A 26,459-nucleotide genomic window follows, 5' to 3' on the forward strand; every position below is an offset into this window, starting at 1 on the left:
CTTCAACAAGACCTGATTAGTCATATTCCTGCAGCGGGCAGACCTTTCTACGCCAATGACACGAGGACTAATTCTGCTGTTGGGTCCTTGTTCAGCTCAGCAGAAAGAAGTTAAATAAAAAGTCAGTATATAATCAATCTGAAATGGTTGCTCTGTTCAAATTGCTCTTCAGCAATTCAGTCTTCACATCCTGTAAAGATAGATTTGGGACGTGTGGAATACAGCAGAGACTCAAGCAATCAATATAAAACCTTGAAGCGTAACCTCCTTTTTCCTCGAACAATCAAAACCCACCACGGTCTGATATGTGTGCTTAAAAATCCAAGCTCAGTTTAATGAGTTGTTTTTATATATATATTTTTTCATATATATTTATATATTATTCCTACAAATACATGGTTTTCAGCACTTTGAAAAACGTTTACTTTCCTCAGTAAACCAAGAAAGCTAGAAATATCCTACAGTGAAAAAAAGACAAACCATTGTTGACCCAAAAAAGAAAAACACCTCGCAAACAAAAAAGATGTGAAAATAACAGCTGAATGAAATTAAAAACAACATCCTGTACAAACACTATGGCCCAATAATTTAAGAAAATAGTGTCTCTAAAACGTTCATATTGCTTTGTACCTCCACTGTCCAGGTCCACCCTGTGCAACACCAGGCAGTTCTGACAGCGACCACAGAGGGCGCCAAATCCCAGGTGCTCTTGTTCTTGTTGCTCCAGAGGTTTGGGGTCAAGCTGCAGCCAGCGGCATGCAGGTGTTGCAGAAGAGAAACAGTCTTGTTTGATGTTTCAGGTGTTCACTTCTTCTCTGGTTGTTTTTGGCAGTAACAATACAAAGACAAGGGATGGTCACGCTACTACAGTACCGCACTCCTCATGAAACCAAGGATGTTTTTCACTGTTTGTTGTAGTTTTTACCATTATTACTTTCTACAGCATTATTACTAGAACTATCACCATCACAGATACACAGAGTGCATCGTGTGTTTGTGTGTGTGGAGGGTTCGTCTGGCTGTGTGTGTGTGTGTGTGTGTGTGTGTGTGTGTCTATGGGACTGAAGTATCAGTGTTCAGTGCTCAGAGCTTGTCTTCTCAAAAGAGAAGCTGGGAAGAGTCAATAGCTTGGGGTTGGTACTGGGGTTGGGTAAGCCTCCGTCTTGTCCGGAGCCCTCTCCGACTCCCAGGTCAAATGAGTCTTTGGAATCGCTAGAGGGCGCTCTCCTCCTCAGGCAAGTGTCCCTGCTGGGGAGAGGAGGGGGCATCCCCAACTCCCCCAGCCCACCAAGGCCCGGGTATAGGCCACACTGGGGTCCGTCAGGGGGGTCCACAGATATGCAGGGCGGGCTCATTTTCTTCTTGCGGCGGGGAGAGGGCAGTGAGGTCTGGGTGGGGATCTGCAGGCTGTCGGCCTGAGACACGAAGCCGGAAGATGTGGAGGCGGTGCTGCGCTGTGGGCTGGAATCCGCCGCCGAGCATACCTCTACAGAGTGGCGCCGCGGGTCGTCCAGCCAGGAGTAAGGGCCGGGGCGGGGCAGGAGGGTGCTACGGCCCTGCGTGTCAACGCTGTGGAACCTCTTCAGCTGCCTCAAACATGTACTCTCGCTATCCTGGCAGCCTGCGTAGGTACCGTGACCCTCATTACTGCTATTGCTGCCACCCTCCGCCGCGATGTCGTCGCTGCCGGCCAACACTGTGCGGGTGATGAGGGACACTTCCTGATCCTCTGAAGCCTCCTTCTCCTGCTGCTGCTTCCTGGCCGGTAAGGGCGGAGGAGGCAAGGGGCAGGATGACGAGGAGTAGGAGGCGAGACAGTGCTGGTCGTGGTGCTGGGTGTGCACGCTGCCGGGGCGCGAGTGTTTCGGGGAGGCGCCCGGTGTGGCAGGGACCAGGCAGAGAGCAGGCTGCTGCTGACGCTGATGATGATGGGAGAAGGAGGAAGAGGAGGAGGAGGAGGAGGAGGAGGAGGAGCAGGGGGATGGAGGTAGGCCCAAAGAGGCCACATTCACAAGTCCTTCACTGCTCTCCCCTCCGTCTGAACAAAGCGCCTCCTGAGAATCTGCGGAGACGGCGACCTGGAAAATGGGTCATGGAGGGGAGGGGGAGTAAAATAATTAGAGGGAGCGGCGAGGAGATGGAGGTAAAAATGGAATGAGGAGAAGGAGAAGGGGGAAGCAGGGAGGCCGAGATTTAGGATCAGAGAGGATGAGAGGGGGAGACTTGTTAGTGTGAGGTGATGAGGATAAAAAGCAGCAGTTTGGGTCAAAGCTCGCAGTCTGGCCCGTTTGTTCTCACAGTCCTCTCTGTACTTTTTTTTACTGTGGAGAGGATGAATTGCAACATTCTGCCATGAATTATAACCCAGAAATGCAGAGGCTGTGAACTGCATTGCTCAATGTCAGTATTGCAGCTCAACATTTGACAGAACTACGTTGGGTAAACAACGCCTGACATGACTGGATGCTTTCTGCGTGCTCTTAGCTCGGATGTTTGAGTGTGAAACTGCGCTGAACAATGTGTGTGCAGAGTTTCTCTGTGCACTCCTCAATTATGAGTTTAAGATGTGTATCTACAAGCAAAACTTTGGAATAACATGCTTTGTTTGGTGGTAAATGTTTTTCTGGAGTACAACATGCTTAGTTATTCATAACTTGTCTCAGAATATTTCATAAGATCTTGAATCCTCTGGAGGTTTTTTTCTTTTCTTTTTTTTTCCATGTTGAAGTACTGTGCAAAAGTCTTAAGCCACCCCTCATTTCATTTAAACATTCCCAGGAAAATAGGAAAAAGGTGCAGTGACTTATTGCAACTTGTGCAAGGCAGAGTTCATTCAATTCTCATGAGCTTTAAAGTCAATATTTGGTCTGAGCTCCTTTATCCTTCAACACAGCCTGAACGCTCTTAGACGAGCTTACTGTCATTTCTTTAAGTAGTCTTCAGGAATAGTTCTCCAGGCTTCTTGAAGGACATCCCAAAGCTCTTCTTTAGATGTTGGCGGCCTTCTGTTTCGGTCTCTGTCAAGATGATCCCACACTGCTTCAACAATGTTGAGGTTTTGGCTCTGGGGAGGATTCATCCCTCCATAAGACCTGTTGCCACTGATTTTCAGTTCACTTCTTGTGTCATTTGGCATAGCTCAGCCTTTTCTCCCTGTTTCCCTTCCTTAAGAATGGCTTCTTGACAGCCACCCTTCCATGGAGACCATTTCTGATGAGGCTTGGGCCAACAGATCAAATGCATCTCTCAGGTCCTGTGTCAGGTCTTTGCTATCTATCCTCTTTCTTAAGGACATCACTTTCAGACACTGTTCACCTACTGTAGATACGTTTTAGGCCTGCCACCTTCTTGACACTTTCTCAAATTTCACACACTGCACACCATGCTGAGATATGCCAAGGTTTCAACTAATAGCTCTTTGGGAATCACCTTTTCGGTGGAGGAATACTCCGAGGATCAACCGAAGGTCCGGATGCATTTCTCAGGTCCTGTGTCAGGTCTTTGTTGGATTTCCTATTTCTTTAGGACGTCACTTTCAGATACTGTTCATCTGCTGCAGATAGTTTTTTTTTTTTATGCCTGCCACCTTCTTTTGTCCCCCACTTGTTTAGTTTCCTTTATTGTTTTAGGGACTCACTGCACACCATGCTGAGATATGCCAAGTTTTCAGCTAATAGCTCTTTGGGAATCACCTTGTTGCTGCAAAAATGCTATTTTCTGTCTGTCAAACTGTGTTATCTGTGACATTTTTTGGAGATGAAGCTAAATAAATGGGAAACAAATTATGTGTCTTTGTCACAGGCTGTTAGTAAAAAAGGGCATAAAGATACTATTTGAAATTGGTTCTTTGCTAAGTTGTCTGTTATGCGTTGAAAAAAAACACTGGTTCATCTCTGAGTTAGGAACCTCGTGCATGCTTGATTGCTTTATAGGTCAGCGTTAAGTGGCTTAAGAAACAAAAAAAACCTAATTGCTCCGAAGACGATCAGGTACAAGGATTGGACTGAAAATGAGTGAAAATGCAGCCGATGTCAAAGAAAAACTTTGAACGCCTGGAGAACTATTGATCAAGACCACTTTAAAAATTTACAGGAAAGTCTGGTTCCTCGGTACTTGAAGACTGTAATCTAACAGCTCAAACTTCCATCTCTTAGTCGTCATCCACATTCTCTCAGTGGAGCTTTTTTTTCCCAAGGATTAGAAATACGATCAGCAGTGAACGGAGACTTTTTCCTGTTTATCTGAAATAAATCTAGACTTGAGGCAAATTTGCTGTAATTCAATTAACAATTTACACGAGAAGATTTAGCCAAGAAACCATATCCGTTCTTTAGTAATATTTCTTAGTAGGAAGACGAATATCTGTGTGTGTGTGTGTGTGTGTGTGTGTGTGTGTGTTTTATTCAAATAGGACATCAGGACCCACTGTTTAGACTGCTGCCAGACACTTTGAGCTTTGAGCCAGACTTCATGTATCTAACCTCTGTCCACTGACACAAACCCTGCAAACAGCCAGCAGAGTAGGGTTGTCTTGGTATAATTTCCATACAAATCCTGATCAGTGTTGCCTTCGTCCTTAACTCTTACACAGAACTGTGCACAGGGTGTGAGGCCAACGGACAGAGGGTAAACAGACGCAACTACTGAAGGGAAGGAAGAGTTAGAAAGAAAAATAATTGCCGGAATCTCTCTGTGAACTTTTCCTCATCCCTCACAGCTGTCAGGCCAGCAAAGATTAGTCAAAGAGGGTCTTAAATCTGTGGCGACAAGGAAGTGAAAGCATATGCATGTGTTTTAGGGCCCAGTGCTTTGAGAATTGCTTGGAGTCATGGGTTTCCCTGCATGAGCCCTGAATGGTGTGACCACAGAGACGCCTAGTGGTCAAAGAAAGACATTGCAATCTAGCTTGAGAGCCAGACACAGCAATGCAACACCCAACATCAAATCACAGAAGTACACCCTGGAACAACACTAACAATGATCACTCTTTTTTTTTTAAACAAAATGGGCTCAAGTACAACAAGTACTGCACTCGCCCTGGTTAACAACTATGCACTCTTCAAGGACTAAGCTGGGAGTTACAAAATCTTCTGGTGTTCTATCATCGTGATACTGTGAGTACAAAAGGGTCAAATGCATACGGACAGCACTTGCTGTTTATTAGGAATCCCCTGAGTTGTATAGTTGGTGATGCATTTGGCGCACTGCATTGTGGGTGGATTTTTTGCCACATTTCTCCTGCATCTGGCGAGAATACAACCTATCACTCCTCTGAACATGAAGTAATACATTGATACGTAGTTTAGCTCCACTCGTGTGTAAGACAATAGAGAATAATGAATAAACTCCCTTTAAAGTTATGTTTCTGACTGGAAAAACTGCCTGTTAGACAGTTGTGGATGCTCTGTTGGTTGATGGTTAGATGTAAAAATAAACATCTGGGTGAATGAGGGTCAAAAGAGGGGAAGCTGCATGTGTGTGTGTATGGGTCTATTGGTCTGTAAGTGTCTCTGTCGATGAACGTGAGTTCATTGTTTCTGAAAGGCCCAGTTGTAGCTAAAATCTGCTTGCTTTGCTGCTCTTTCAGAAACAGGAGTATCTGTGTTTGAGCAGAAGCTCAGGGTCAGGCGGCTTTTGGGCCCAACTGAGCTGAGATCAAGAATAAACAGATACGGCGTGGAAGAATGAGCCGGCAGAGAAGTTGCAAATTAACAGGAAAACCAGGAAGAGCGGGAAAGGGGGTGGGTGGGTGGGGGGGGGAGAAAATGAAATTGTTAAGGACATGCAGAGCCTCTACAGTGGAGATTTACGGCCACTCTGAAGGAAGGCTTGTGCTCATCTGCTTTAAGGACAAACTTTTAAGAACCACAGAAGTAACAATGTGATTATATACAGCACTGTGCAAAAGTCTCGAAGCACCCTTTTTTTTTTCATATACTGCCTGGAAAATAGAAAATAGTTGCAGCAATTTATTGAAATATGTGGAAACATAAATGGGAATATATAGAAATATAGTATATGAGGCAAAAATTAAGTTTATACTGCTCTCATAAGCTTATAAGTCAATATTTGGTACGATCACCTTTATCCTTCAACACAGCCAAGCTTTCTGTCATTTCTTTAAATAGTCTCCAGGCAGAGGTGTCAAGTAAGGAAGTACAAATACTTTGTTACCTTACTTAAGTAGAATTTTTGGGGTATCTATACTTTACTGGAGTAATTATTCTTCAGCCGACTTTTTACTTATACTCCTTACATTTTCATGCAATTATCTGTACTTTCTACTCCTTACATTTTCAAAACAGCCTCATTACTCGTATTTCATTTCGGCCTGGGTTTTTTCATCGTTCGAAAAAACATCGATTGAATTTGATTGCGATCGGATGAGAAGTATAAACATATGCCATTCCGACACACTATTGGTCTGTACACGATCCATCGCCCCTGCACGTTACAAATCACGTCACACGCAAGCAAGCTTCGAAGCAGTGGTTCTATGGAGCTGTATTTCACGGTCTGAAGCACGTATCGAAGCTTCAGTGTTGCGCTCCGCTGCCATCACTCCTGCTTCGTCCCCCTGCCAGGCTCACCTGCTCCGTTTCAGATATGTCCCAATCTTCCGCTCCATGAAACACGTTAATGCTCAGTAGCAAACATATATGGTTCTTTAATGTATTTGCATTATACTAAAATGCATACATTTTCATTGGGCATAGATGAGGCTGAAACAGGTAGCCTCGTGCATCCCAAATTTTTCAACATTAACATTTTAATATAACATCATAGTCATTATGGCCTTTAGAAAAATGATGTTGTTGGAGGGGAGATCATGTAGTGCGCTATAGGCCTCTGTGGTGAGGGGGCCTATAACATTTGATGTTTTTTTTTCTTTGTTGATAGTTCAACTTCTACAGAAGTCTTTTTAAACTCTAGTATCTATTCTTCTACCTGGGTAATGAATGTGATTACTTTTGACACCTCTGTCTCCAGGAATAGTTCTCCAGGCTTCTTGAAGGACATCCCAAAGCTCTTCTTTGGATGTTGGCAGCCTTCTGTTCCGTTCTCTGTCAGGATGATCCCACGCTGTTTCAACGATGTTGAGGTTTTGGCTCTGGGAAGGATTCATCCCTCCATAAGACCTGTTGCCACTGATTTTCAGTGACTTCTTGTGTCATTTGGCATAGCTCAGCCTTTTCTCCCTGTTTCCCTTCCTTAAGAATGGCTTCTTGACAGCCACCCTTCCATGGAGACCATTTCTGATGAGGCTTGGGCCAAAAGATCAAATGCATCTCTCAGGTCCTGTGTCAGGTCTTTGCTATCTATCCTCTTTCTTCTTTCATCTTTCTCATCACATTCAGACACTGTTCACCTACTGTAGATACTTTTTAGGCCTGCCACCTTCTTGACACTTTCTCAGATTTCACACACTGCACACCATGCTGAGATATGCCAAGGTTTCAGCTAATAGCTCTTTGGGAATCACCTTTTCGTTGGAGGAATACTATTTTCTGTCTGTCAAACTGTGTTGTCTTTGACAGTTTTCATAGATGCAACTAAAGAAATGGCAACAAACGATGTGTCTTTGTGACAGGCAGCAAGTAACAAGGTGCCTAAAGGCACAATTTGGTTCTTTGACAAACAAAAAAAACCATTCCTCTGAAACAGAAGGACTGGACTGAAAATAGTGAAAAAGCATCAAATGTCCAAAGAAAAAACAAATTCTGGAGAACTACTACTTTGAAATATTGCAAGAAAGTGGCTCCTTGGAAGCAAAATATGAAGAGGGGTGGATCAAGACTGGAACACAGTATTGAAATACTTGAAAAGAGTGAAAACAATGTTATGTTGTCACCTGTCTGCGGAGCGTGCGGCTGAATGTGTGTGTGCGTCTGGGAGGGGGCTGTCGTGGTATACTCTCGGAGTCTGAGTGGCTGTGGGGGCTGATGGGTCTGAAGAAGTCTGTGGGAACAGTCAGCTGCTGGGAAAACTCCTCAGGCTGCGAGCGCACCGAGCCACTGGAGCCTGTACGTGGAGTAGAGATGCGACAGGTAACCAAAAAAACAAAGCAAAGCAATTTACTGTACACGTGTTTACCTCAGAGGAAACAACCTGCAGCTTCCTGAGCTGATGTCAGTCGAATGAGAAAGCCACCATTTAGCAATTTCTTGAGACATTCTTTGACATATAAACAGATATCCTGCATTACCTGATTGAGGCCTGTGGGTGCCCAGTGTGTGCTGGGGCCCCTGTGACTGTGCTAGCTGTGCTGGAACTGGAGTGGCAGGACCAAAAGGCTGCATGGGGAAGAACATGTAGCTGTCGTTGGGCAGTGAGTGGGCGCGTCCGACCGCGGGCTTTCTGACACTCAGCAAGTTCTCCTTCAGTGGCTCCCCCGAACTGAGCTGATCCGGCTGGACAAACAGAACAGAGAGTCAGGGTTCCTCTGGGCCGAGTTGCGGCTGTGGCTTCTCTTTAACTCAAACACACTTTCTAAGACATTCACAGCTGCTCTCTAAAACACCATGGGAACAAAGAGGCAGTGATCGTCAGCATACATAGAGAACAGACAGGATCTTTGCACATTGGAGCTGACTGGCACAGAGCTGCCACAGATCACAGGAACGTCTCCAATTCTGTTTAAAGTGCAAGACACTTGGCATCTTTTGTCTGCTTTTACCCCCGAGCCATGTAACTTTACACATTCCTGTTCCGTGACTGTGTGTCAGCTTGGACAGTGTGCTGCAGCCTGAACCCATTGCAGAACCAGTTTAACATCCACCACAGAGCTACTGGAACTCCAACACACTTAACAACCCCTGCAACAAACACAGGACAGCTCCGAGTGGAGCAAAGACTACTGCAACAGAGGACAAAAGACAGTACAAACACAGAGAGACAGACAGGGAAAGGATGGAGAGAAGAGACGGGGACTCACATCTAAAGCAGAGAGTCAAAAGACAGAAAACTGAAAACATTAAAGAGAGGAAAGAACAGAGAAGGAAACGATTGAGTGGCAGAGAAGATAAAGGCAGAGAGGGCAGAGAGAAAACTGCAAACTGGCAAGTGAGGAGGTGCACTACTCTACTGCACTGGACTGGAAAGTAAAAACAACACCAGGCTGGAATGTGGAATGAGAAGGAGAAATCTAGTGGGCACATGGTTAGATTCGTCAAGGTCTTTCAAGGCCACTTGCGCTCCTCTACCTCTTCACTCCCCTCTCACTTTGTACTTGTCCAAACGGTCTCACTGACAGCATTGTGTTGGCCGCAATGTTTCTGATCAAATATATATTGATCCCACTGCAGTGCAAGCCAAGATTAGACTCTCTCTTAGGCCCTCTCTGGGGGACCCATGTGATTAATGAACCAAATTGGAGGTTAATTACATCCCACACCAGATGACATTCAACTCATTTTCACTTTAATGACTGAGCCTGAATTTGAATGTTTAATTTTACCCAAAAACACACTCAACAACAGTGACGCACACATAAACAACTGGCAGCAGCAACGTTTCTTTCCTCATGGTTTCAACGCTTGTGATGTAAAGGCACACAGATGGTAAAATGATCATATCTACTTATAATAGGAATTTTAATGGCTAGTTGATGCATCCAGTCATCCCTAGGACTGTTGGCAACTGGCTCTGTCTAGAAGAAAACATGCTCACACTTCCTTTAAAAACATACTCTCATTGGCTACTGTAGCCTGAAGACGAGACATGGACAAGTGCTATTGGCTCTTGACAGGTTTCAATCAAAAGCTAAAGGCATGAGCTCCGTTTTGAGATTGCAATATTGGACATGCTTGCATACAAAGTGGTTATGACATGGAAAACGTTGAAGATAAGGCACAACTGCTGTCTAATTTCAGATAATGCAACAACAGTCTGTCAGTTTTCAGCAAAGTGTGATGTTTTAGGCCTAAATATTTGACTGGATTATCTGAACTTTTTTCTGTTTTTGTCAGGACAGCATCATTCAGTGGAATTCACCCGTGTGTTTTCTTAATTTCGTCATTTATTTTTGTTTTGTTTAATTGTTGTTGCTGGGAATTTAAATACTTTATTATAAATAAATGACAAGAATCTTGTTTGTTCCCGCAGCGTGTTGCAGCTGAACCTTATTACACATATTAGTTTTGTATAAAGCAAAGTTGTAATGGACATTTTTTCTCTCTGTACATGTCGAAATATAAGCTCGTTTAAGGAGGAAATTTCAAAGGTCATAATTTAGTTGGATTCTGAGCTGATCCATCCATCCATTTTCTATATCCGCTTAACACACGGTCGGGTCTACTGCCTATCCCAGCAGTATTAGAATTAACCATTTAGCTAAAGTATCACCCAGTTGTTTGTCCCCTGCCACCCAAACCTGTTAAACCCCAGAGTGAAAATAGTGGGAGAGGACAAATGGCTTTGAAAGTTCCTTGAAAAGGAGACAGTACAAGCTACCACAGAGCAGAGGAGAGGGAAGAGCGACGGAGAAGAGAGGAACTGTCAGTACATTGCATTCCAGACTGCTTAGAAAGAGGGGGTTAAAATCGTCGGGGGCTGAGTCGTCTGTCAGAGCTAGGGACCACGATTTCTCAGAGGCCAGAGACAGAGCTTCCATCTCCGCTAGAGGAATCTGGGCAGGAAGAGACAACTGCTGGTGAACAGAGAGAACAAACGCACACTTTGTGTGAAACACAAAAAGAAGGACACACACATAAAACCCTGCAGCTAACAGGAAAATTAAGTTTTAAACAACGTATTTCAACGGGGAGTCTGCGCTAGAGTAGAACAAGAAGAAGAAAAAGAGTCAGGATAGGGTTGCAGGCACATGCGTAATGATGTTTTCATCTCAGCTTCAGACATCTTATCACCGTCGCTCTAACTGTAAATTTGGGTTACTCGCAGCCATATTGTAACAGACACAAAGAGGACAAATTGTAGTGAGATGAATCTGAACGAAGAGCTAACAACTGGAAATAATGCAAAAGAAACAATCACACTCTCAGATTCACAGTTCAAAGCACACTGGAATGTATAGGGATTTAATTGTACACGTTTAAATACCTGCATGTCTAAATTCAGAAGAATGCTATATATTTCTGAATGACTTTACCAAATTCTCTGCAGTTTGGCTTCAATCATAGAGTGTTTATGTCTTGAGCATTTCTGGCTTCTTTTAGAGAAGCTGCTTTTTATATCTACATCTACAAGTTTACCAGGGAAAATGCTTTCTGAGGGGCAAATGGAGAATCAATGGAACAAGGGTTGAAACTCAATGGAAAACATTTCTGCTAACGTATCAGAAAAAGAAAGTTGGCCTGTAGCATCTAATACTGACATCTCGAACCAATTTAAAGCTTTTAGAGGATGTTTTTTTTGCAATGCTAATGTAACTGTGCAATTTGTGTCTTTAAACGAGAAAAGGAGGCACCCAGATGCATTATTCAGTGCCTCAGTGATCCATAGCCCATTGATCAAGCCATTTCTCTGCAGCCTTCTGTGCCAAACTGTGTTTTGCTGGCCTCAGAATTGCCTTAGGGGGATTATCACTTTGCTGTGACTGACTGGAAAAGTGTGAAATCACCCAAACGAACACGTCACACCTACAAATAGACACACAAACACTGACAGCAAGGTGAGCAGGGGACACATATCACTGAAGCTGTCGGACCAGACGAAAGACCTGCCAGTGATGAATGGATGAGTGAATGAGAGCATAGCTGAGGCTGGATATGACAAACAGCATTTTGGTGGACAACAGGTAAGAAAGACAGAAATATTCCGTTCTGAGGAATGTTTGTACAAAAATTTAAATGATGGCTGTAGGGCTGTGAGATAAAGATTGCATTGGATGCTTTTACCACAGAAAAATAAGTTCTACAGACAGTTCATCCTTGTCCACACAACAATCTTACTGTTATTTTAGATTAAGATTTAAGAAATTTGATCTAGATCTTAGTAAACTAGCTTAGTCTGCCTTATTTAAAAAATATATGTAACCAAGCAATTTTCTTGTTTGTTTCCAGTGGTTTGTTTCCATAAATAGAAATGATGGTTGTAGCCACATTGACAATATTTATTGGTTTTCTTACAACCATTGGATGCTATTTTGAGGTGTTGAGTTTGAGCATTTCAGTGTTGGCATCTATAGCCAACTATAGCAGTTCTAAGAACGCCGTTCTAAGAACGGGACTGATGCGACGCAACCGTATGCGTCAGCGACGTGTTACTTTAGCGCCACATTCAACAACAAAACAAAACAAAACAAAACCCGGTAAAAGTAAGGAGAGAAGAAAAAAACACCACCAAGAAGCTAATATGGAGAGCGGGGAGGCCACCGTGTTCATGGTCTGCATGATGGTGATATTAATAATGGACGATCACATCGGGTGTCTAACATCGAGGCTGGAAGAGCACACAGAGAGAGTAAAGATCAAGCGCAGGCCATACTTCTTCGTTTCATGAAGAAAGGAGAGCAGAGCGCCGCAGACAAAGGAGACAACGTGTGAGTTTAACTTATTAAACATGCGCAGGTTGTGTCCGTGTCGTATGAGTAAACATTTCAGCCATGACAACATGACAAGGGGCGTAACTACCGACCACCAAACACCTCCGTCAGATGTGTTCCTATTGAACCCAGAAAAGACCCAGCCTCGGAGAAGGAGCTAAAATGGTTATAGGCACTGAGGGAGATGGTCCCGAGTTCCTGTATGTGCGAATGCAGGAAAAAACGGCCCCGTTCCTTAAAAGGTTATAGGAACTGCCAAAGGTTCCTACAGTGCGAATGCGGCTTATCTCTTTTGAACAGGACATAACAAGTTAATTGGAAACTGCAGCAACTATGCTTACCCTCAGTTGCACATTTATTCACAAAGTAGCCTTTAAGCTAGGTGAGGCTGTCAGAAAGACAGGGTTGAACAAAATTTAGTGGGTTATTTTTTTCTAAATTTGATATGAGTTCATGAAAGTAAGTTAGCATATTGTTAGATATTGTTTTAGTGCTGGTTTATTTACCTTGTACTTTTACCCCTCTGTTTATTGTTTGCTGTTACTTGAATGTTACTTTGAATAAAGTATTTTTCTATTCTATTCTTTCTATGTCCCCTCTGTAGAAATGCTACCTTAATATGGTGGAGGGGTTTGAGTATCCCCATGATCCTGAGAGCAGGCAGAGGAGTTTAAGTATCTCAAAATCTTGTTCACAAGATGAGCAAGATTGGCAAGTTGAAGCAAGAGATTGACAGATGGACTGGGGCTTCATCAGCAGTAATCAAAATCAAATCAAATCAAACTTTATTTATATAGCACCTTTCATACTAAAGAAAAAAGCAACACAAAGTGCTTTACATAATAAAATCAGTAATAAAATCAATTCAATTCATAAACTCACACACAACATCACACCGACAACCACACTGCACACATACTACCCCCCCACCACCCCCAACATGAGCAACGTCAACAACAATCAACATTAAAATCAACATTAAAATCTGGCTTGACGCTGAAGCGAGGAAACGGGAAATGAGGAGCACTCCTTCAGTTTGCAATGGTAAAATGGCAAAGTCTTCAATTTACATGTCCATCTTTGTTTCAACCCTCACCTATGGTAACGAGATCTGAGCAGTGACAGAAAGAATAAGGTCCCAGACACAAACAGCTGAAATGTGTTTCCTTCAGAGGTTGGCTAGGCTCAGTCTTAGAAATAGGGTGAAGAGCTTGGCCATCTAGTAGGGAACTCAGAGTAGAGGCGTCGCTCCTCCGCATCAAAAGGAGTAAGCTGAGGTGGTTTGGACATCTGGTTAGTATGCCTCCTGGTTGCCTAAAACCTCAAGGCTTTTCGGGCACATAAAATTGGAAAGAGGCCCCGGGGAGGACCCAGAACTCGCTGGAGGCATTATATACAGTATGCCTTCTGGCCTTGGAAACCCCCAAGGAGTATCAAGAGAGTGTTGCTGGGAAGAGGGATATCTAGGTTTCTCACCTGAAACTGTTGCCTACCCGACCTGATGGATGATAGTTACTTATATTTGATTTATTAGGCAAACAATGCTTGTGCTGTTTTCTAACTGCGGGCTTCATGCTGGTACCATGTTAATGTGTCTGTAGACTTGATTTTGTAAATGTTGATAGTTCTGTTCTTTCTGCATTTTGTTGTTTTAAATAATAGTGGGTTTCTCAGACAAAAGAATGCAGCATTAAGACAGGGATCTTGCAGAACCAGATGCAAATCTCATGGGAGTAGGTGGTAGTGGTCAGAAGGCCAGCTGGAGTAGGCGGGTTGTCGGCAGTCAGACAAGACACCAAGTCTTCTTTTTTATAATTTTGATAGTTATTCTTTAATTTCTTTTAATTGTTTACCCTCTTTCTCCCACTATAATGTCTGATATAATTGAATGTGGCTTATGTTTGTTGTACAGTGTGTAGTATTACTAATAGCCTTTGAGGCTTTCCCTGGATATTAGATTCAGTTTTTGTCCTGTTTAATGCTCAAGAAGTACACAAACACCTCTAATTTTGTTATACTCTGACAAGTGATGGCAAACTTAACAGTAGGGCTGGGTGATATGGGGAAAAAGTCACATCAGAATTATTTTTTTTTTCATATCAGTCGATATCGATATATATCGGATCCATAACTTTTAGCATCCACTTGAACCCCTTATCTAAGAGTCTCTTAGATTTTTTGTCATATGGCATGGCACTGGATAAAGCAGACTCTATGGTCTTCTGTTGCTAGTGCAAAGGCGTTGTTATTCGGGGAAGATTCACATTTGTTCCTTACTGTATTTGTAAAAGTTTGCATTCTCCGTGCAGAAACATTTGGCGCTGCTTCAGGTGATGAAAAAGATTAGTGGTATTCCCTGTCTTTGTCTGAACATGTGCTCAAAATAATTTGCAGTGCACACTACGTTTCGGGTCGGACTTAAAAAAAACCCAAAAAACTCCACACCACCGAACTATTCAGGCTCTTCTTATCAACAATGTCATCCCTTACGTCTTTTGTCGTTTCTTCCGAGGTAGCACTCGTTTTCTTTTTTTTATATGGCTGCAGCAGCACAAACAAACACGCCACGACTAGCTACTGGCATGGCTCCATTCAAGCCACGTGATTGGTTCAGCGCAGCGCAACTCTCGTTGTCATTGGCTATTCTTATTGTCTGTTAAAAGATGGACGAATGTAATCTATCGAAAAGTATATGGCCATGTTTCATATCTCCATCGAGGAATAAGCTATCGTTGTCGTTTTATCGCCCAGCCCTACTTTACAGTAATGTGAAAATGCTAGCAGTAGTTAGCTAACATTGCTAACTCAGCAGTACACCAGCGTAGTCCTGCCCTTCTTATCATCACAGCACAGTTTACGTCTTTTCTTTGAAGACCGTTACTTCTTCTGATCCTCACTATTTCCTGGTCTCTGTGATGCATATCGAGCTCATACTAATAAGGCCACCGTCTGTCGTGTGCTGTTAATTTATATTTTCGATCGCTTTACATTAAAACTCCTGTGTGGATCTATATATCTTATAGTTAAACTCATTCTAACTTGCCTGCTCATCTATGCCACTATGACATTTTTTAAGGTGTAAAAAAACTCTGATACTAAAACATCTCTGCATGCTATTGCAGAAGATATATATACACCAACCTTTAAACCTAGTTCATTGAGTTGGGCTGCATTTCTCTACACTGGGTAGGCCTACTGACATGCAAGTTACATTTTAAAATTATAGTACAGTATTTCAAACAAGGTATTTAACCATGTGGACTGGTTTACCCATCAATGCCTCTGAGATGTCTCCCTCAGCTAAAACACATTTGAGGTGAATCATTTTTCTGATTTATTTTTGTAGTTATTTTAACTTTGACACATATGATACGATTGACTAAAATATCGACTGGCACCAAGGAAAGAATAAAAAGATAAAAAAAAGTGTATTGATATATTTCGCTTATCATTTTATGCAGCCCTACATGTTGAATAATAAATACCACAGGATGATTTAAATGAGGGAAGTGAATCGTTAGCTGTGTTCTGGTGATTATTGACCTTTTTGTCGGTGCTGGGCGTGTTGGGCTTGGAGGGCAGGGCGTAGTAGTGGCAGATGGAGCCAGACAGGTTGTCCATCAAACTCAACTCCCCCTCCATTGAACCCTGGATGACCAGGGAGACCGAGTCAAACAGCGCTCTCCGCTGGACATACTTGGATAATGCAGAGAGAAAAGAGAGAGGAGCGGAGAAGGAAGCAGAAGAAAAAAAATCGGAGAGAAGAAATTGTTGAAAAGAAAACAATGAAAGGATGAAAGAAAGTACAGAAATCCACACACAGATACATGAATAAATGTGGAATGAAGAAGGGGCCACAGAGAAAGAAAGGAGGAGAAAAGACAGGTAGATACAGACATACAAACACAAATGACAAAAGAAACACATCCAGATAGGAGAACTAGATTAGACACCAAATTTAGCTCTTGTTAGTATTTAGACGGGTACATACAGCCCCCTCCTAATCCAAATCCACTGAAACTCACATATGCTACCATTCACACCCACAGGGGGGCACTACAGTACAGCAATAGAGCTGATCTTTGAGAGGGATGAAGAGGAGATTGTGGCCTAACCACTCATGTTTTGGTAAAACACCAGAGGAAGATGGATGACTTCTTAGAAGGGGAACATAAGGATAGCAAGACCTCTGTTTCCTATCCCCAAAAGTTCCCTGCTGTCTGGAAATAGCTGCTTAACTGAAAAACAAGACCTTGTGGTTCAGCTTTCCCATGGCACTGTGACCTGTCAATGACTGGCATGTGGCCTGTGGGGACCACACGCGCACACACACACACACACACACACACACACACGCACTTACAAACACTAAGTGGCCAACGTGCACAAACTGTAAACCATCCCGGTTTGAGCCATAATAAGCCAGAAATGAAAATGTATACAGTTCCATTTTAAAGTAGTCAGCCACACCAGACACTTTCAGACAGGTGTCTACGATGTCAATAGAAAATATCGGTAATCAGAAAACCGTGTTGTGTGTTGTACGTTTGCAGTGGAGAAATACATTTTACAAAAAATATAGTCCAAAAGTATTTTGACTTAGAGGTATAGTCCTCTTTACATCCAAAGTACATCCTCTTTCGGTTCCAAAGTTTAATGTACAACATATGAATTATGGTATCACTGTTAATAAAACTTAGCCAAAATGCAGGAGCGGCGTGTGAACAATTAATTACACCCTGACTGCTAACAATGGAATTAAAAGGGTACATATAAGCCTGGTGCTGCTCATTAAATTCACTTGATCAATTGATCATCATCAAGTGTGAGCACCTCTATAAAAGTTTGCTGGTCTGGAGCATTTGGGTGTGTGTTAACACAATGCCAAGGAGGAAAGAAATCAGCAATGATCTTAGAGAAGCAATTGTTGCTGCCCATCAATCTGGGAAGGGTTATAAAGTAATTTCCACACTATTTGGAGTCCATCATTCCACAGTGAAAAATGTTCCAAAAGTGCCAATCTTGGATGTCCCAGCAAGTTCACCCCAAGGCCAGACAATGCTCAGAGAAACTGTAAACTGTAAAAACCAGGAGATACATCTCAGACAGGCCTTGGTTAGCATGTTAAATGTTAAAGTTCATGACAGTAAAAAAAAAGGTTAGAAAAATAAGTATGGCTTGATGCAGGAGAAAGCCTTTTTTTAACTAAAAAAACATGGCAGCACAATTTTGGTTTGCAAAGTTGCATCTGAACAAACCACAAGACTTCTGGAACAATGTTTTATGGACAGACGATATTTGGTCATAATGCACAGCCCAACGCAGCATATTAGCAAAAACACCTCATACCAACTATCAAGTACAGTGGTGGAGGGCTGATGATTTGGGCTCGTTTTGTAGCCACACATAACTTGGACACCTTGAGTCCACCATGACTTCCTTTACACTATCTGTCTGACAGTTAAAGCTAAATTGAAACTGGGTCCGGACAGTGATCCCAAACACAGCAACAAATCTACAACAGAACCGGGCCAAAGTCCTCCACAATGATGTGAGAGACTGATAATGTTATAGAGAAAACTATTACTTCAAGTCATTTTATTTTAAGGTATATTCAATAATGGGAAGTGCTTAGTTTTTACACACTGCTTCTGCAATTTGGTTTTTGTTAAATGAATAATGACACAGAGCAATATATCATGTGTTGTTCATCTGAGGTTGTGTTTACCTCATTTAAAGAGGATTTTTTTCTAATGTCCTGATACATGGAAAAACCCCAACGAGCTAAAAGAGGGAATACTTCCTTTGTCATAACCATGATACTGGATACATGTCACATAAATGCATCTACAATTATTTTCTGATAGTGCCAGGCTGTTTGGTGCATACAGCCTAAAATAAACATGTCCAGCTTAAATTATCTTTTTTTAAATTTCCCCACTGTGGGACGAATAAAGGTCTTCGTATTCCTATTATCTACACATTGTCTATAATTGTTAATAGTGAGACAGGGAGGAGCAGAAAATCTATCATTTCACATACTGTGTGGCATGTTCAGTGTTCCCTGGCACTAATGGTTTGGATCAGAGTCAGAACTAATGACCAGAGACGTAGGGGTCATCTGACCGGCATTACAGCCTGGCCACCAGCAGGAAGTGACCTCAGAGCATCTGTCATGTCACACAGGATGCTGCTTTGACCACTGAGAAGAATAATCTGACTGACACTTTATTACTGCTACTTTTGTGTGTAATAATGTGAAAGTAAACATAATACATAAACCAAGACTACAGAGCAACCTAACAATCTAAAAGTAGTAATAAGGTTGTGTACATGTGATGTCAAATCCAGCTTAGTTTCTGTTGTCAAGCACGGACATAAAGAGTTCTGTCTTTAGGTGCATGGCTGTGGCCTGTCCCAGATATAATGAAATTCTCTCCATGCATTCCCAATATTTTGTGTCAAATATAGTGTTAAAACACATTAGAATGGAATGAATACAGCACACGACAATACACATGACAATCACAGTACAACCATGGTATGCCAGCCCCAAAACCTAAACGCACACACGCCATGTACAATGAACACACAAACCCAAAAGAGTATTTACCTCCAACTGTGGCTCCGGGTGTGAGGGGGGTTCTGCTCTGATATTTACAGAGTCTCTGGTTATATCAGCAATGGGTGAGTCCATAGGACCTTCCCTTTCCTGCTCCATGTCCCCACCTCCAGTGGATCTCCAGGGGGAACCCCCAGAATTCGACCTGTCCATTCCCAGTGCCAGAGGGTGGAGCTGGGGTGACCTTGCTTCCATATCCCCCCCTTCTATCTGGCGCTCCAGTTCCAGCTCTGCCTCCAGCTCCGCCTCCTCCTTGGCTTCCTTGTTGCTCTCCTCCAGGTGTTTCATCAGGACCGCGATGACCACATTGACCAGGACAAACTGAGCGGTCAAAACAAAGGAGACAAAGTAGAGGGGAGAAACCACAGTGTTGTAGCAGGTGCCGGTGTCTTGGGCGCAGTCCCTCAGCGTGTCCTGAAAAACCATGGAAACATAACATGAACATGTCAGCAAGCTGTAGAACTGAGGTGTGTTTTTTTTCATTTGAATGGGTCTTAATTCAGTGTAATGAACTGGCAGAGGCATCCATCATAAGTACTGGTTTAATTTTCTAATTTTAAAAGAAGCTTCAGTGATTCCTTTATCTCCTGTAGCATTAACCATTTTTAAACCAAGCACATAAAATGGAGAGGTGGAAGGTAAAGTTAGATCTCTGGTAGGAAATTCAACCCCCTTACACTTAGATCCTGCCACTCTACAACCCCAATTCCAAAAGAGTTTGGACATAATGTAAAATGTGAATAAAAACTAATTGGAATGACTCACAAAAGAACACAGAAAACATATCAAATGTTAAAAGTCAGACAAAAAAAAAATGAATTACACGAAAAATATCAGCTTGAATTTGATGGAAGCAACATGTCTCAAAAAAGTCTGGGGGGCTAAAGGCTGGAAATGTAAGGGGTCCTAAAACAGAAACAGCGGGAAGAACATGTTGAAACTAAAATAATTAATTGGCAACCGGTCAGAAATATGACTGGATATAAAAAGAGCACCTCAGAGAGGCAGAGTCACTCAAAGACTTTGAACATTCCATACAGTACATAATATCATCAAGAGATTCAGAGAATCTGCAGACAACTTTGTGCAATATTAAGATCAATCAATAAAATCAATATTGGATACCCGTGATCTTCAAAACTTGTGATTCTGTGGAAATCACTGCTTGGGCTCAGGAAAACTGCCAGAAATCATTGTCTGTGAACACAGCTCACCATACCATCCACAAATGAAGCTTAAAGCTGTATCAGTCAAAGAAAAACCCATGCTTGATTACATTACAGAAACACTTCTCTTGTCAAAACCCAACAATACTGAAAGGTACACAGGATTTACAGCTAAAAATGCGCCCATCAGTTCCCTTTTCAGGGAAGGCCTTTCATAATTCAGCAAGACAATGCCAAACTGTTCCTTAATCTATTACAACAATGTGACTTTGTAATAGTCCAGACTTTTCACTAGTTGAAAACATTTGGCTTACAATATAAATTATATAAATATATCAAAGAAGATTCAACATTCTCTTCTAAAGGTCCAGAAACTGGTCATCTCAGTTCCCAGATGTTTACATACTGTTGTTAAAAGAAGAGGAAATGCTACACAGTGTTAAACATTCCTCTTTCTTAACTTTTTTCAGATGTGTTGCCGCCATCAAATTCAACATGCGCTAACATTTTTCCCAAAATAATAAAAGGCCTCAGTTTAAACATTTGATATGTATTCTATGTTCTGTTTCAAATGAAATATCGGTTTGTGAGGTATTCAGATAACCAGATTCAGGTTTTTTTACATTTACAGTGTCACAAGATTTATTTATTTTATTGGGGATGAACATAGCAGGCTGACTTTGACTTTGCACATCTGCAGTCCAAGTGTAAATGTTTTGACAAAAAGCTTAGATAGACAACAAACAGAAAAACAGCCCATCTCCACTACCACAGGTGTGTTGCACAGCTGCTGAATGTGTGTTTACCTGCCTAACCTACTGGAACTGAGTGCGTAAGAACGAATATTTGATATGGTCATGTGTGCGTTTCACCTTCATAATCCCATTCCAGTTGTCTCCGGTGGAAACTCTGAAGAGCAGCAGAAATGCCATCCCAAAGTTTCTGAATGTAGCGTAGCGGCCCAGACCCTCACATGGATGGGTCTCATCGCAAACTGGGGAGACAAGGTCGAAGAGGGAAGCGATGAAGAGAGAGCAACACAGAGCATTTTGAAAAATTAAAGACATAAAGATCGAACGATATTTGAGGCTTTTCCCAGGGCTTTGCAATGAAAGGATGCCATCTTATTACTTTGCAAGCTGTGAGATACAATTAGAGAGATCAATCTGGTATTTCAACAAAAGACTCTAGAATAGTGTCCTTACCCAAGCCACCAAAGAGCTCCACTCCCAACGCGGCAAAGATGAAAAAGAGGAGCATGAAGAGTAGACCCAAATTGCCCACCTGCAGAGAGACAACAGGCAAAGAGAGGGATTAGTCATTTCATTTGGACTGCAGAACCAGGACAAGGTTCTTAAAAGAGGTCCTGAAGATTGAGATTGAGAAGATGAGATTATCACAGTATCCCCAGCATTTTATTTCTGCCTTTCAGTCTCTCATGTTTGATAAATGAGCTCATGAAGTCGTTCCAGCGGAACAGTTGTAACTGTTTATAAACACAACATTCAAACTCGGCCTTTCCAAAGGGCTCGATGAAAGAGAGAACTGAATGCACCACCCTCCTACATTAGAAACACAAACTTAGAGTGGAAGCTCTTGGTGCTCTTTGCTAATTCCCTTTTAAACACTAATACCATTGCTCAGGAGTTATTGAGTGGGCTTTGCGTTCCAGTCTTCGGTTACACTGTAGCTGGAAGCGACAGATCTCAACTGAGGATGAAAAAAAACAGCAGTAGCATCATAGTTTTTTAAGGAGATGTGATCTCTCTGTCGTGCTCTAACCAAAGCATGTCACATACGTTTCATTACGACCTCAGCAAAGTGTGTCAACTTGTGAAAAAGGGACCGGATACGTTGCCTTTAACGACAGACAAAAAGATTTGGAGTCGGTGTGTGAATGTGATTCTGTGAGATCATGTTCATATTTGAATGTGCAACCATTTCGGGTAACTTCACTGGTCATTTTTATCTGGAAAATGACAAGAAAACATCTTGTAAGTTCTCATGAAAGTTAACAAAGTGCAACTTAGGCTTAGTCAAGTCTCCAAGACACTAGAACTTCTCAGCAGACTGTAGTCACAAATGACTTCACCGGTGCAAGATGGCATCGGGGCTAGGTTTAGATTTTCAAGTTCTTTGGGCTTCACTTTTACACTGTGGAAAGAAATGGTGACACCGTGTCCATTTGAATGTAAAGTCCATTACACACTGGATGAGGAGCTGCTGATTATAGATAAAAGTGACAGAGATAATTGGGAATAACAGCTTTGATACAGCTGTCTCAGGTAATGAAAAGCTCCAGGAGTTCTTGTCACTGTAAATTAGCGTGTAGCAACATGCTCACACCCACGTCCCCTCCTGTAACCAGGTTTTTAAATTCTAAACATTTCTGACAAACTTCAGGAGAGTTCAGCCTGAAACAACACTCAAACGCTGTCTCCTTCTGAATGAGAGCGACAGAGGTGTTACCAAAGACTGCTGAGAGCAGAACAGTGTGTGTATATGTGTGTGTGTGTTTATTTTTTTACAGAATTCAAACACTGCAGAAGTTGCTCTAATTTGCTCATACCTTTACCCCACAAATCCACCCACAACTGCTCAAAACTAAAATTGAAGCTGCATTTCCCTTTCAATCTCTGCAGGGGACTGATAATGCAAATGAGGGTGCAACGGATTTGGGAAAAGGCTCATGGGAAAAGATGATGCCCTGAAATACAAAAGTATGTACCAAACTAAAAAGCTTCTGAGGTGCAATTATAGGGAGAACTTCCGTGAGAGGCACTGGGGTGTGAAATCCACAGAAAGAAACATAGACAAGGGAAGACGGAGAGTTGGGTGGCTTTAGTGGAGGATATCTAGCAGAGCTGATTGTGTACCTGAGGCAGGGCTTGCATAACGGTGTCCAGCAAAGCTCGCATCCCCACCGCCATCTTCAGGAGCTTCAGTACTGTTGAGACATAAGAATGAGACAGTTTCAAACCAATATCAAGATTTTTTTTATTCTAGTTATTATTAACTGAGCAGCGACTCGTGTCATCGAATCTTCTGTGAAATTGAAAAGAAAACATTTCTTCCTCATCTACAGTCTAATCATGCTCTACTCACACGGCCACAGATTTCCTCATGTTGAACAATAAGCTTTCAGATGAGATGCGTATATGCGTATGTATCTCATGACGTATCTCGTCAACCAAAGCCAGCTAGTCAAGATCATTCAACCCCAAATGAAAAGTGAATGTGGAAGCATGATAACAGTAAGTGTGCTCTACAAACACCTTCACAGAAGATATCCCGACATTTCACAGTGGGAAAAAATACTTAATAATAATAATAATTAATTTAATTTAATTCAATTTAGTTTATTTGAACAGTAAATCAAGAGACCTCCACAGAACCCACGGACCACTGCAGAGGACGTTGAACATTAAAATGGGATTTTAAAATCTGTCTCAAACTATTTTACATTCAGTCTGAATATGAGTCGGTGCAATTAGAAAAACTGGACCAGTCAAAATCACAATGTCAAACAAATACTGAGACATTTGGACATTTAGACGTTGTATGAATAATCAAAAACTAGTTATGAGGGGATTTTTTTCAACATTATAATTACAAAGTAAAAAGAAATGTAGGCCTCCTCATTTGGTATTAAGTTCCAAATTGAAGATGAGTTATTTATAAATTGTTTAAGCCAATTTATTTTGAAAGTATTATTTAAAGTGTAAAAGTCTAAAGAGTTAAGGCCACCATTATCATATGAGTTCATTATTACTGAGTTTTTAATACAGTATAGTGTTTTTTGTTCCTCCATGTAAAGTTTAATAACATCTTGTCAATATCTTTTGAGACCTTTTTGTAAACATCGAGACATAAAGCAGCATGTAAGACGGGATATTCGCATCAAAATATTCTTTAATAGCAGCGCATACGTTGTCACTAGCAGCGCTCATATTTTGAAAACATATAAACCTTAGTCCTTACTGTTCAAAGCCCCCACCAGTCCAATCAGCGACGATTCATGTTGCCCGAGGGTACCTACCTTTTCCGGTTTGGTTAATGTCGTGATTTCTCTTTTGCCGTTGCATTTTTTGATTTGCCGTTGTCGTTTCTCTTTTGCCGTTGTGATTTGCACTTCAGGGCCACCGTACCCAACACCTCAGTTGAAGGTTACCATTACACCTTGATCCCCCAAAGAAAAAGGGCACTTTATTTCCTTCAAAATAGATGTTTATGAAGGAAATAAGGTGCAGGGCCAACAGGAGGAATTTGGATTGGGCCTTTCTCCTCCCTTCTCCCCACTTCCTCCTCCCTACTCTTAACCATACTACCCTTACCTTAACCTTAACATGTTATCCCTATGGCTCTCAAATAGCTCTTCCTCATTCCTGCCAAATCCATGCCTTCTCTTTACTTCCATTTTCCTAACACTGAACCTCTTCCCCTTTCCACTGTTTGTTCTCTCTCCAAACACATCATCTGCTCCTTCTGTCTTTATCACCCACCCACATACCTTTTTTCTCCCCATTCATCTCTTCGTCATTTCCCTCATCTCAACCTGACATCGGTTGTTCCTCTTTATGACTCTTTTCAGTCTTGCGGTAATCGATTTCCAGATCTGAAGTTATTCATCATCCCCACCTCCTCCTTTCATTTCTCCTCTCCTACACCCTTTCTCTCCCTCCCTAACCAGTTCCAGCTTTTTGCAGCATAATTCCTTCTCAGCGCTTTGTTTGTCAGCTGACTGTTTCTCTGCGCCATCTGGTCGGCTCACACTCTGCCCGAACCCTGCTGGGGTCCGCCATGCAGAAACGACAGAGAGGGCAGTCCCAGAGATGGGGTTGCTTTACATTAGCTTCTTAAAAGCAAAGCTCCATGAATGAGGCCGCAGCGCGTACATGTCAGGGAAGGATGTGATGAATGGCTCAGTGACGGGAGGTGTGAGGAGATCTTACCTCTTGCAATCCTCAGCACTCTCATGATGCGGATAATGGTGGGGTTGATAGGCAGTGAAGCATTGATAGGCAGTGAAGCATTGCCCTGAATCTCCTCCAGAGTGATGCCCATGATGGACAGCAGCACAATGGCCAGATCCAGCTGGTTCCACCTACACACATATACACGCACACTCATCAGTCCCTAACACCAGCTTAGATCACTTCTTGTCACCGAAACCTTTGATAAATATGATTTGCAGCATGAAAGGGTCAGGAAAAAAAAAAAAAAAAAAAAATCACCCATTTCTGAGTCATTTCCCTGAACACAGATCTGTGAACTGAAAGTTAGATGACTTGAGTCAGAATTGAGTCAGATATCTGACCAAATCAACAGGTTTTGGCTTCGAACTTTCGAACATTGTAAACTTAATCACCTAAAGTAATGCCTTTCGAGATGGGGTGCATGGCAGTGCGTGGGAGTGTGCAAATCAATTTTAAGTGGCAAATTAAAAAAGGACTATTGGCATTACTTCACTGTAGCACATACTGTACTTTCAGATGTGCAGTCAGCAGGCAACTTTCATTAGTGGATGATGTAAACAGAATTGAGATCGATAAGTTGAGACCACACTGAATTTTCCACTTGCGGTGCAATAAATTTAGACCGAACAGAATGTTTGAAAGAAAACGAATGTGGAAACAGTGAAGATGGTGGTGGGTGGTCAAAGTAACCGGGGTTGTCCATTTCCATCGTTTCTGCTCTAGATTTCTATCCCAGACCAGATTTAACCCCTTAATGTAACCTGAATAATCATGTGAAAAACTTAGTAAAATTTGGTCTTTTCAAACTACTCTGGGGGGGTTCGCTTAATGTGGTGCTTGTCTGCTCGTACCGACCTGTGCAGGAGTATATGAGAGTGTTGTGAGCTGATATCAAACAAGAGTGCTGCCAAACTCAAACAGGATAATGGTCCACTGTGGACTGTGGGCATTGTGAAATCCTGGGTGGTTAGCTCAGGTCCAAATACATGTCTCCAGAGGTGTGTGTGTTTGTGTGTGTATGAGGGATGTGTTAGGGTACATATTTAGGCTAATGTGATGTGTGCTAGAATACATTTTTGCTGTTGGGATTGTGTCGGCGCATTACTGTGTGGTTTTCAGAGGTAAGCCAGGGATTTCAAAGCTATGAAATCATCTAAGCCAGTTGTGTTTTATGGGTGTTTAATGAGGCCCTT

General features: G+C 42.2%; 1 protein-coding gene across 12 annotated transcripts in view; it reads right to left on the reverse strand.

Moving 5' to 3' along the window:
• Positions 1-340: 340 nt before the first annotated feature.
• cacna1g (calcium channel, voltage-dependent, T type, alpha 1G subunit) overlaps positions 341-26,459 on the reverse strand; it is a 192,798-nt gene continuing 166,679 nt past the window's right edge. For 6 of the 12 annotated variants that reach the window (XM_075457857.1, XM_075457856.1, XM_075457852.1 and 3 more), the window contains 10 exons: positions 25,243-25,394; positions 23,167-23,237; positions 21,496-21,574; positions 21,163-21,284; positions 19,116-19,538; positions 16,046-16,198; positions 10,505-10,627; positions 8,207-8,411; positions 7,853-8,022; positions 341-2,078 (listed from right to left, as the gene is read on the reverse strand). In XM_075457857.1, the coding sequence (XP_075313972.1) occupies positions 1,077-2,078; positions 7,853-8,022; positions 8,207-8,411; positions 10,505-10,627; positions 16,046-16,198; positions 19,116-19,538; positions 21,163-21,284; positions 21,496-21,574; positions 23,167-23,237; positions 25,243-25,394 (2,500 nt within the window). In that variant the 3' untranslated portion in view covers positions 341-1,076. Of the gene's footprint in view, positions 5,650-7,852; positions 8,023-8,206; positions 8,412-10,504; positions 10,628-16,045; positions 16,199-19,115; positions 19,539-21,162; positions 21,285-21,495; positions 21,575-23,166; positions 23,238-25,242; positions 25,395-26,459 lie in introns of all 12 variants that reach the window. The other 6 variants (XM_075457861.1, XM_075457860.1, XM_075457855.1 and 3 more) reach the window with 5 other exon arrangements.

Source organism: Odontesthes bonariensis, chromosome 23 (assembly GCF_027942865.1).
Source record: "Odontesthes bonariensis isolate fOdoBon6 chromosome 23, fOdoBon6.hap1, whole genome shotgun sequence".
In the NCBI taxonomy this organism is placed as follows: domain Eukaryota; kingdom Metazoa; phylum Chordata; class Actinopteri; order Atheriniformes; family Atherinopsidae; genus Odontesthes; species Odontesthes bonariensis.